The sequence below is a fragment of the Glycine max genome, chromosome 13 (genome assembly GCF_000004515.6).
Source record: "Glycine max cultivar Williams 82 chromosome 13, Glycine_max_v4.0, whole genome shotgun sequence".
Classification (NCBI taxonomy): domain Eukaryota; kingdom Viridiplantae; phylum Streptophyta; class Magnoliopsida; order Fabales; family Fabaceae; genus Glycine; species Glycine max.
The window spans coordinates 45,007,732-45,020,018 of NC_038249.2; the positions used below are offsets into that span (position 1 = coordinate 45,007,732).

The window sequence follows — 12,287 nt, forward strand, 5'->3', positions numbered from 1 at the left end:
ACACTAACAAAAAGAAAATAGAGTGAGTCAATGAATTAGTTTTTTTCTTTAAAAAAGTTGAGTTTGTTTTTTTATACGTTTAAATCAATTTATATGTTTAAACCTTTTAAAGTTTGCTCGTTTGACTTTTCCATAAGTTAATTTAAGTTTTATGAAAGAAAATTGTTTTATTTAACTGTTTAATGGATGAAATGCCATGTTTTTATATAAAAACCAAATGAATTCGTCAGACTGTTGATTGGTTTGGAGTGGAAACTCCAAAGTTGAAAGTTGAAAGTAGGCACCCTTTACGGTAGATTCTGTGAGAGGCCTCAACACGCCAATAAGATCATCGAAAGGAAACTCCAAAGTCCCTCAATCCAACTTACTTAACTACGTAAATTAATTGTTTACAAGACAGCATATAAAAAAAAAAAAAATACAAGAGTGTTGATCCATCCCTTACTGCACCAACAAAACAAACAGAGAGCACTTGTTTTTCTTTTCTCCATATGTGCACGTGACACCCCAATAATTTCTCACGCACAAAGGCCATACTTTCTCTTCATCCCATCATTGGCATTGCAAGTGGCGTTCACTCTTATTATGACAACAAGACCTTCAACTTGCAGAGGAAACAGCAACATGGTAACCCAGAGGAGTGCCTCCTCCCCCAATCAAGTCAGTTTCATCTTTGAGACTGTTAGAGGATCTACAACTTTCTCTTTGTGTTTGTCTGTCATATCATAGTCAATACTCAATAGTCTTGAATCAAAGTTGTGATTAACTGTCCGTATCTATGCTCTTGTTATGTTTCTCTAGCTTGCATTATACAATTTACAATAATCTTTTTGGTTATCAAGAAAGGAAAAAAGGTGCTATTATACTGGAAATGAAGGACAGAGGTACTCTGGGAGTCTGAGAAACCGTTGGTACTGGATGGTCTCCACGTTCGTTCAATTCAAATTTCAAAATCACATTCGAAAGAAGGCCTCTTACCCAAATTGGTGAGCCTTGCCGGTCATGTTATAATAAAAAAGGACCTTTGTTCAAACCTTCTACCTACCCTTCCTATCAACCAATTGGTGAGTAATTTTGTGTTTGATTGTGGAAGGAACAACAAAAGTCTATTTGGAGGAGCCTCAGGGTTTATGGGGTTGGGAAGAAGTGACCTCTCAAACCAATGCTACATTTGGAGGATTTTTTTCTTACTGATCAAGCTCCAGCTTCAGGCTCATTGGTTATGGGTAATAATCAGCTAATTTTGTTTCTATTATAGCACTTTACTTTTTTACATAAATTGCACATAATGTATTCTTATTTTTAAAAAAATTTAATTTAAGCTACTTCTCTCCAAGTTAGTATCTATAAAAACATCACTGTCCTCTCTCCTATTTCATTAACGCATGAGTGTCAGGTTAAACTAAAAGCCAATTTTGAATATTTTTTTTTTAAATTGAAGATCAAATTCAACATTTTAAAATAGTGGAGTCAAATTTAAAAAATTAAATATTACGCTTTTTTACATAAATATTACGCTTATTATCTAACTAATTTCTTTAAAATTCAACATTTTAAAGGTCAAAAGAGCATTTTAATCACTTATTTATTACGCTTTTATCTAACTAATTTATTATTTCTTGTCATCTAGATAAGTTTAAATTTTCTTTAGCCTACTTAATTTTTTCTTTTATTAGATAATTCTTTTTTCTTTCTTTTATGATTATTTTATTTTATTTTATTTTCTATTCTAAGGACTTAAATTGTTGTGTGTGTCATCATCTTTTAAGGTAATTAAGTTTATTTTTATGATTATTTTTAGGCTTAATTACAAAAATGGTCTTCCTATTTTGCCTATTTCCACCAAATTGGTCTTCCTATTTTTTAATTCACTATCTAAATCTTCCTATATTTTAAAATTCACTATCTGAGTTCTAAGAGTTGATTTTAACTGTTGATTAATTATTGACCGTTAAATTTTAAACGTTGATTAGGCTAAAATCATGGTCCCTAGAGTCAAAAGTACACTTCTTTACTACTACACCTAGTACTCATTTGAATATTTTGTGCAAAATATAACATTAATATAGGTTTTATGTGAAAATAGTTTAAAATTCAGATTTTATTTTGTATAATCTCATATATTATCTTTTAAAATATAATATATAATATTAAATTTTATTTTTATATAAATTAAAATATGCATATTTATATAATTTTTTTTTATTTTATATATTATATTTATCTTTTAAAATGATGTTTGTGATTTAGTGATAATTTTGAATTATTTTCACGTAAAATATATATTAATATTATATTTTGTATCAAATATTAAAATGATCACTTAAATGTAGTGTTAAAGAAGTGTATTTTTTATTTTAAGGACCATGATTCTAATTTTGCTTCAAGTATTTTGATTGAACTAGTTGGTTGAACCTTTCTGATCAAAAATCATATAATAAAATTGTTAATTTTTAAAAAACATGTTAAATGATTTGAATAAAGAAATAAATTTATATGTTTAAAGAAGTGTTATTTTGAAGATATTGATTTTTTAGAGTATTATATTTTAATCACTTTTGCACGTGAATTATGAATTTAGTCTAATCTAATCTTATTATTTTCTTAGTAGTAATTAACTAAATCCTGATGGTGATTGGTGGCAGGAGCCGGCTGGGAATCTCGAAGGGAAAGATGCTTTCACTATAACTTACAAATTCCAAGATTGAACGCACCACACCTTGTTCATCTTAATAGTATACAGATTCGAGATGCATGCTATGGAGTTCCTCACCCTTTCAGTTACTGTGGCCGCAGCTGCTTTTTCTATCCTCTTCTTCTTCCTGCGACATGCGGGAGCCGGAGCAGGATCACTCCCCCCAGTACCAGGTACTTCTCATGTTCGCATGCATGTCAATTTTTACTTTTGTGTTGGATATGAATACAAGCATAAGGTTGCTTTGCTGGTGGTTGCAGCTGTTCCAGGATTACCAGTGATTGGGAATCTGCTCCAATTGAAGGAGAAGAAACCTTACAAGACCTTCACCCAGATGGCTCACAAACATGGGCCCATCTATTCCATCCGAACCGGTGCTTCCACTCTCATTGTTCTCAACTCTCCCCTCCTTGCTAAGGAGGTCACTCCCTACTCTTAACACTCATCTTGCTATTTCACTTCTACTCCTATTCATATTCATATCTAGCTTATTATATTGGATCAGGCCATGGTCACTAGATTTTCATCAATTTCAACAAGGAAGCTATCCAATGCCCTCAAGATTCTCACTTCTGATAAATGTATGGTTGCCACTAGTGACTACAATGAATTTCATAAAACTGTCAAAAGACATATTCTTACTAACTTCTTGGGTGCCAATGCACAGGTTTCGTTACCTTATCACTACTTGTCTTTAATTTTCTGCCTATGGTTTGTTTTGTTGCTTGCTGAGTCTCTATAGTATTTTTCAATATTTAGAAGCGACACCATATCCACCGAGAAGCCATGATGGAAAATATTTTGAGCCAGTTTAGTGAACATGTCAAGACCTTCTCTGATTTGGCAGTTAATTTTAGGAAAATATTCGTAACTCAACTTTTTGGATTAGCACTGAAGCAAGTAAGTCTCTCCTTAAATACTACTAATAGACATTCTCTGAGAGTGAGAGTAGAATATTACCTAATTTATAATATTGGCAGGCTCTGGGAAGTAATGTAGAGACCATTTATGTGGAGGAGCTTGGGAGTACATTATCAAAAGAGGACATATATAAGATTCTAGTGGTTGATATAATGGAGGGTGCAATTGAGGTGGATTGGCGAGATTTCTTTCCATACTTGAAGTGGATTCCAAATAGGAGGCTGGAGATGAAAATTCAGAATCTTTATGTGCGCAGAAAAGCTGTCATGAAGGCCTTGATGAATGAGCAGAAGAACAGAATGGCTTCAGGAAAGGTACAGTTGTTTTCTAGACTATGCTATGACTATGATAGAGTTATCCTAATTTGATTGTTTGGGATGTCACAGGAAGTAAATTGTTATTTTGACTACCTGGTATCGGAAGCTAAAGAACTGACTGAAGATCAAATTTCCATGCTAATCTGGGAGACCATTATTGAGACATCTGATACTACATTAGTTACAACTGAATGGGCTATGTATGAACTTGCTAAAGACAAAACTCGTCAGGTGGTTGGTTGTTTTTCTTGTGTGTCTGGCTAAGTGGCTAACCATGTATTCGTAGTTTATCCCATTATGGACACACTTTCGATCACCGGATTAATCCTCTTTAAATGGCAGGACCGTCTTTATGAGGAGCTCCAATATGTATGTGGACATGAAAATGTTATAGAAGACCAATTATCTAAGCTACCATACTTGGGGGCAGTATTCCATGAAACTTTAAGGAAGCATAGTCCAGCTCCGATTGTGCCACTAAGATATGCTCATGAAGATACAAAATTGGGAGGATATCATATTCCTGCAGGAAGCGAGGTCTGTTTATTTATTTTCTAAATTCGCCATCCATATTGTTCTTATCTGTGTATGTAATGTCATGTTAACAGATCGCAATAAATATATACGGATGCAACATGGACAACAATCTGTGGGAAAATCCTAATGAGTGGATGCCAGAGAGATTTCTAGATGAGAAATATGACCACATGGATTTATACAAGACCATGGCCTTTGGAGCAGGGAAGAGGGTGTGTGCGGGCTCTCTTCAGGCCATGTTGATAGCTTGCACTGCAATTGGCAGATTGGTTCAGCAATTTGAGTGGGAGCTGGGACAAGGGGAAGAAGAGAATGTGGATACAATGGGCCTTACCACCCACAGGCTCCATCCCCTGCTAGTAAAACTCAAGCCAAGAATCAAGTAATGATGCTATAGCATTAATGCTGCATGTCTATTTACTAAGTTTATCCATCAATAAGGCTTTTACTTTACCGTGTTTATTTTGAATGAAAAAAACAGAAACTTGGTTTCACGGTAGGAAGCCAATGTGTCTAGTTCCATTAACTTTCATCTCTGAATCACAGTATTTTTGACGTCATGATTTAAGCCACCTGCACTAATATTAATAATCATGATGAAACATGCTTACTCTTGTTCTAACGTTATCTTCAACCATATGTTTCGTGGCTTGCTATCGCTAGTTTGCACGACTATCTTATATAACTTGATTTTAAGTGCACAAGTTACTCCATCATGCGTCAGCTCCCACTCACGTTGATAAACTTGACTCACGTTTCCACCAAATACCAGAAATTACTCAAATTAGGAGTGTTTCCAAAATAAAAATTAAAAATTGAAAATCGCGGAAAAAAAACCAAAACCTGACTGATTTGTGTTTTTTTAAACTAAATCAAATCACAACACTTACATTAATTCTTATATTATTTTAATGCTATATATATTACTTTAATTTCAGGATTATGTATATGAATTTATATAATATATATTATTTTCATTTTCAAACTATTTTTTAAAATATATATTTATTTGATAAATTTTCATTATAAAAGATTTAATATATTGATAAGTTTTGTAAATTGTTATTAGTTTTTTTAATGTAATATAATTTAGAAGTTGAAAAAAATATATAAATTTTAATACAAATTACAAAAATTGAACCGCATATAATTTTTAAGTTTGATTTCAGAAACATTTGATGAAAAATCAAACCCAACCATGAAAATTCCTACCAGAAATATCACTTAATATTTTACTTTTAATGTTTGATCATCACCAAACACATGTCCAAACAAGAGAATCACACATCAAAACATGCATTAAAGTTATGCTTGTTAAGGATTGATCTCATATCGTTTCGATTCTTACAACTTAAGGTATGTTCAAACATTGCACCTTTATATTATCAATTTTAGCTTCAGTTGTGCTGTAAACCTCATATATTGATTAACATGGAGCATACCTCGGTGAAAAAAGTCTAAAGTTTAGTTAAAGTTTAAAATCCTACTTGGACGCAACACCTCCTTAACTTTGAGCTACATTTCACACACTAATTTTGAGCTGTAGTCTTTCTATTTTTTGGGTCTAATTTCATATTTAAAATTGTAGTTCCTCTAATTTTTTTTTCTTATTTTTAGTTTCTCGTTGATTTTTAATGTTCACGATTGGTCATTAGTTAGGAGGAACTAAAAATGGATAACAAAAGGGCAAAAACTTAAACCCTCAAACTAATTATGAGCAACCAATATTAACGAGTACTAAAACTTTAAAATCTAAAATTTAATAGGAACTATAAACTTATTTAACCCAATTTTTATATAATTTAATGATTGACTCCAACCAACTATTTTATTGGATTAACTAGTTTAAGTTAATTATTCTAAAATATCAAATTAATCCGAATTTGTATAAGTAGTTTAAATTATTTTTTCTAAATTGAAATTGAGAAATTTATTTATAACTATTTTTTTAACTTTCAAATTTATATATTTTTTGTTGATAGAAAAGTTTTCAAATTCATATCTAAACAATAGAATTAAGTTTTATTTTAAAATTCTAATTCCCCACCTTAACTCTTTATATAACTCATAGTTTTAAAAAATAATGTATTTTAATATATCAAAATTGAAATTGAAATTATAGTTTTAATTCCATCATGGAAACTTAAATTGATTTGGTATTATCCAATCTTTTGTGCTGCAAAGCAAACTCTAAAAAATGTTCCTTTAGGTTTTTAGCTATTGGGAAGAGGAAGCAGGAACTGCCGAAAGAGAACGAAGATACGAAAAATGAAATTAAAAACAAAAAAGTCCTTGAGTCTCGCGAGCGAACGTGGACAGAGAAAAAGCTGAGTGGTACTAGCAAGGTTCACAACGAAGCTCAATCTCCCTCATTTTTGGGATCAATCCCACAACAACAAAGGAATCTATGGTTCTTTCATCCCCCTCTTCATAATGAATCTACACGTAGACCTTTGGGTCTTGCTACTGCTTAGGTCACTGTTTAAAAATTACATGAGAGTGCATTTAAAACTCATAAGAAAATATAGTTTTACACATTTCAATAAAAAAACTCATTTTACTTTCTTAATTAGTGTTCTTAATATTTTACTTTTCTTTTACAGGTCCACCACTGATATTAAAATTTATAATTTTATGTATATTATCCAAATCATTCACTATTTGGCCCATCCTAGTGTTTCTTTGTATTAAATTTTACATGACGTGAAATTTTCATAATACTTCAATTATTTAATATTTGTAAATTTTCATATAAATATTAAGTAATGTTTTAACATAAAAACCTATTCTCTTTAGTTTTTTTAATTGAGCAATGCTATGTTGTATTACAGTACAATTTATCTTGGAAATCTTTTTACTAGTACTTTATAAGCAAAATGTTGAATGAAAAGATAAATATAATTAATATCATCGAAATATAAAATGCATTGAATACCTATCATATAAAAGAAATAAAAAAAATACTGTAGTAAAAAATGTGTTATTGAAAGATTTAAAAATTGCAGTATCTTTTTTAATTTTTCACTTTAGATGTCCTGATTTTGTTGTCTATTGTCGTCTTTAATTCGTAGACACCATCACAATGGAAGATGGGAAGCTCGAATTGGCAGTGTCTTCGGCAATAAATATCTATACCTTGGAACTTACGGTAATTTCCGCGACATTAATCTAGCGTCATAATTAAGTTCCATGCATGTATAGTGGTTAAATAAAGTGTCCTCTTAATAATGTAATTGAGCAGAAGTTATTAGTTTGAGTTGAATTGTTTAGACTTTGATCTTTGAGAATAAATAATTTTTAGATTTTATTTATTTTTTAGTCAAACTTTGAATTAGTTAAAATTTCTTTTTCTAAATAAATTGAAGGATTAAGATAAAAAAAATAATTTTTTAATAATTTTTTTTGGGTAATAATAAAACATTGATTAAGATATTATAAATGCTTAAAAAAGATATTAATAAGATTAAATGTTTTATTTTTGATAAAAAAAGGTTATACTCATAATTTAATTCTTTAATTATTGGAACAGTGATTAACAAAACCTTTTATTCTTATTTTTTAGACTCCAAAGAAAAACAGTAATGTAAGTACAAATCTTAAGCATATGCACGTATGTTTGGAATTGCTTCCTTATAAATAAATAAAAAAGTGTTCGGAATTGTTTGCATTATGCATATTAATTTGAAGTGAAGGTTGTGTATCGGTTTTTCGTACAGTAATAAGTTGACGAAATTGCACTTTAATTTTGCTTCGAATTTAATAAAGAAAAGACTTTTTTTTTTTTTTTTTGTTTAAAGAGGAAAGACATATAGAGAGAATGTATCCAGTGATAGGATTATTTTTTTGTAAAATATAAAATTACTTCAATATTATTCAACTTTTATATTTGATGTTAATTATTTATAATAAATTCAATGTTCATAGTTTATTTTATTTTTATATATAAAGAGATAAAAAAATTATGTATTGACATAATTAGTCGATTATAAATCATTATATAGAATAAATTTATTAATTTTTATAATAATTATTTAAAAATTATATTAATAATAAGTTATAATTAAATGATAATATAAAATTATTTTATATTTTAGACTACTGGCACATGACTATTAAACTTATATATTATAGCAATCCTCTCGCTTAACATTTTTGTTTTGGTTTGTTACTAAATATTTTTTTTAAATATATTAATGATATTTTTTCGTACACATGCTGTCAAATGAACAAGTGAATCTTAAAAGAAGAAAAAAAAGTAAGAAATTAATCTATACATGAAATTAGTGAAATTAGTCAAATCAACAAGACAATAATTATAAAATGGTGAAAATACGCATTCAAATCTAGTTCGTTGGGATGTCGATCACCAAGTCTCAACTGCTTATTAAGGCTATTTAAATATGACCCCATTCTTTCAAGGCCCTTTTACAAGGGAAGAAACAAAATATCCTCTGCCAAACTTTATAGTAAATTAATTTTTATAACAATAATATCTTGAATACAATTTTTCTTAATTTCACGAAGGACGGACAAGTGAACAATGTTGTAACATTGTCATTTTCTTTTTCAAATTGAAACTATTTTATTAATTTAATTTTAAATCAATAATATATTAAAACAAATAGTCTATGCGCTTAGACAATAATAGTAAAAATGATTTTTCACTTATATTTGCTGCGGATTGCCCTCCTCGTGCATTCCCTGAAGATATTCAAACATTTTTCGAAAGTCAAGATTCTGGAATCTACACAGACACTGATGACATTATATTTGTAGACTTGACCTCCATTGCTTCACCAATTTTTCACTGTGAGCTTAATGCTTAATTACAACAAGGATTTCAAATCTCGTAGCTTAGACAATACTATGTATTGTTAATTCTTTGACACTGCCCTTTTTCTTCTCCGATCCTTTTGTATAAACTTACGGGGGGAAATTTACTATTTTTATTTCTTTATTCCTGTATTGATTCTTATAATTGAGATAAACAAAATGGCATGTAATGTGAGGGCCTGCTGATTTCTACACAAACTAACGTGGTACTACAATGAATGGCTAGCACAAAAAGGCTTTTAATCTTATTGTTTTTACATCAAAACTCATATACCGTATTCTTTTACATTCCCCTTTTAATATATTTTTCTCATAAAAAAATCATTTTTCACCTTTCTTTTACATCGTCTTGGATTAGTAGCTTAGAAAAGAAAAGGATAAAAAAAAAATGCATATAAGAATAGTATAATAAACTAAATTATGCATCACAAAGATAAGGGATAAACTATTCGTTTTATAGCCAACATTATTGATGTGAAACAAATACCACTTACAAAACGTTAAATGGAAAACAAAAGGAAGATAATGACAAAGATAACAACACAATAAAGATGTAATATTTTATATTACTGTCAGACAAAAAATATAACATATTCTTTATTATTACATAAATTAATCAATCAATATAAAATAATTTAAACTTAGGGTGTGTTTCATTGAACATAAATGATGGATTCACATTGGAAAGTGGGAATAGAAGTTTAAACAGGAAAATAAACACACACTTAATCATGGTTATGATTTGGAGTCTGCTATACGGCTGAATTAGATAGATTATCTTATATAAAGCTTCAGAAACAAAGTTAGCCAAGTTCAGAACACTTGGAAAGTCGAGAAGTGAACAAGGGAGATTAGATAAATTATAAATGCTTCAGAAACAAAGTTAGCCAGCCAAGTTCAGAGGACTTGAAAGTAGAGACGTGAAGATCGGAGTACAAGGATTTGTTGCAAGATTTGATGACTTGGTGGTATCTTTGTCTTTCGAGCTGAAACTAGGAGGAGACACCAAATACAAATCCTGCAAAATCTTCAATTTCCTTTGAAAAACGTACTATTAAACTAGTTGTGTTTGTAGTGGCAATTAATTCAGTTGAGAGATTGAAGCAAGCAAGTTTGGTAACAGAAATATCTGATCTGAGAGTACTAGAGTGTGCAACAAAGTTTTGCATCCATGGAAGCCAAACATATGCAAAACGCCTGGTAGCCTGTCAAAGGATAGCTGTAGTCCATAACGAATTTTGACTTTTCCACCCTCCCTAGCTGCAGGATCGTTTGCCTCCCATTCTCCTGATCACATCACAGTAAATACAAGTTCATTAAACAGATAACGGAACAATTGCTACAAAACATGCACGATTAAAATTAAAAATACCTCTAAAGTCAGCTGGAAATTTTTTACTGATCTTTGGATTCTAAATCCTCCTCCTGCCTTTCCTTTATTATCTCTAAAGTCAAGCTCGTATTGCTTTGAAATCTGAAGGAAACCACAAGAAATTAATGAAAAGTCTGATACTATAAAGAAAGAAACTTAATTCCCTTTCAGGGCCCGCTCCTACCTTGTTGTAAAGTGGAACCTTTGAGAATAGTTGATGCACTTTGTCCGGTTTTCCCTCCCAATTGAATGGCAATCCTTTTATATGTTGTACCTGGGTTGTGCTCTTGAGTGACATAGTTTGATGCTTGGGTATATATGCCCTCATGCTTCTGTGACTTCCTGTGCATGTTGTGACAGTAGGAATATAACTGCAAAGACAACCAAAGCAAGAACATGAAGAAAGATGAAAATTGAGAAAGATGATGAAGAAGAAAACGGCTTACGTGACAACAGCAAGAGGTGGCTTTGGTTGTTTAGCACGGGAATTATGAAGATATCCCTAAGAGTAAGAATGAAAAAGATGAGTTAGTTTAGAAGAAGGAAGAATTAAGAAGAAGAAAAGGAAGGGAGCTGACCTGATCCCAAATGTGGTATTTAGAGCCGATGAGGTTAGCTGTTACGGTGCCAAGAAAAGAATCATCTGAATGGGAGAGGAGTCCTCTGAGATTCTGAGCGAGGATGAAGTGAGACCTGCCATTGCGGCGCTTATGGTGGGCAACGGCTAGCTTCCTATTCTGGCGTCCATGACCTTCGTTGGTGTAAAGAGAGAAGAAAGTGCCACCTGATAGTCCCTGGGGAGGTGGTTCATTGACGATAAAGCAAGTGCAGCTTCCGATATCTAAAGGCAAGGGTCTACAGATCAAGGACTTGTTGGCCAGTGTGGACCAGGAAGAAGCAGGACCTGATTCGGAGTCAGAGTAGTCCCAAATGTTGAGATTCAGAGACTGGGATTCAAGAGAGCAGGGCTTCAAGATCATGTCAGTGGAAAGAGACCTGAAAGGCCTGGGCTTGGGTAGAACAGAGGAGCCATTGGCGTTGGAGTTTTCCTTGTCAAAGAGAAAGGTGTGGTGGGGTTTGGCAGTGGTGGTGGTGGTGAGGGGATTGAAATAGAGAGAACTGTAAGTGCGCGTTGAGGACTCATTATTCATCTTCTTCATCCTAGTTGCTTTCAATTCGAAACTCACACTTTATTTGGGTAAATACTCCCTGTGGGTCCCTTTTATCATCCACACAACATGTTTGAATTTCAAAACCCTTTGGGAAACGCACTGTTCTTTAACGGTAACTATTCAAAAATGTGGGAAAAACAATTTTCAAACTTGCTCGTCTTCTTATGTGAGCGTGCATGCCTCAAACAACAACCAACCCCATTAATCACCGATCTATCCCAAGCCTCAACATGAAAACCCCATTCTCAATTCAATTTTCTTTTTATCTGTTTTTTTTTCTTTTCTTTTCATTTTTCCATTTTCCCTCAATATGAAATGAAATCTTATAATTTTGTTTGGATGAGAAAATAGGTAAGTAAATAAAGAGAGAGCAAGAAAATGGAGACGGCGTGGTACGAAAGGAAAGGAGCCTCTCTCCTCCCTGCCCTTGAGGGAGCAAT

At 31.7% G+C, this 12,287-nt stretch overlaps 2 protein-coding genes across 2 annotated transcripts; one reads left to right on the top strand and one right to left on the bottom strand.

Annotated features, from left to right (window-relative positions):
- Positions 1-616: 616 nt before the first annotated feature.
- Positions 617-5,030, top strand: CYP701A16 (ent-kaurene oxidase). Its single transcript, XM_041008582.1, has 10 exons — positions 617-986; positions 1,094-1,226; positions 2,646-2,868; positions 2,956-3,116; positions 3,201-3,362; positions 3,455-3,595; positions 3,676-3,930; positions 4,003-4,164; positions 4,276-4,470; positions 4,542-5,030. The coding sequence occupies exons 3-10, from the start codon at positions 2,751-2,753 to the stop codon at positions 4,854-4,856; spliced, it is 1,509 nt and encodes a 502-aa protein (XP_040864516.1). The 5' UTR covers positions 617-986; positions 1,094-1,226; positions 2,646-2,750; the 3' UTR covers positions 4,857-5,030.
- A 4,924-nt stretch (positions 5,031-9,954) lies between these two features.
- On the bottom strand, positions 9,955-11,875 carry LOC100803500 (tubby-like protein 8). The gene is made up of 5 exons (XM_003543664.5): positions 11,254-11,875; positions 11,122-11,177; positions 10,860-11,046; positions 10,676-10,777; positions 9,955-10,590 (listed from the first exon to the last, which is right to left on the bottom strand). The coding sequence occupies exons 1-5, from the start codon at positions 11,833-11,835 to the stop codon at positions 10,447-10,449; spliced, it is 1,071 nt and encodes a 356-aa protein (XP_003543712.2). The 5' UTR covers positions 11,836-11,875; the 3' UTR covers positions 9,955-10,446.
- Between the last annotated feature and the right edge of the window lie 412 nt (positions 11,876-12,287).

Excerpts from the sequence above, each read along its gene's own strand:
- CYP701A16 (XM_041008582.1), top strand. The coding sequence starts at position 2,751 with ATGCATGCTATGGAGTTCCTCACCCTTTCAGTTACTGTGGCCGCAGCT. Across the intron at positions 3,363-3,454 it reads TCTTGGGTGCCAATGCACAG|AAGCGACACCATATCCACCG; the intron begins GTTTCGTTACCT and ends TTCAATATTTAG. Across the intron at positions 3,931-4,002 it reads ACAGAATGGCTTCAGGAAAG|GAAGTAAATTGTTATTTTGA; the intron begins GTACAGTTGTTT and ends GGGATGTCACAG.
- LOC100803500 (XM_003543664.5), bottom strand. The coding sequence starts at position 11,835 with ATGAAGAAGATGAATAATGAGTCCTCAACGCGCACTTACAGTTCTCTC. Across the intron at positions 11,178-11,253 it reads AATACCACATTTGGGATCAG|GGATATCTTCATAATTCCCG; the intron begins GTCAGCTCCCTT and ends TCTTACTCTTAG. Across the intron at positions 11,047-11,121 it reads CCACCTCTTGCTGTTGTCAC|TTATATTCCTACTGTCACAA; the intron begins GTAAGCCGTTTT and ends TTGTCTTTGCAG.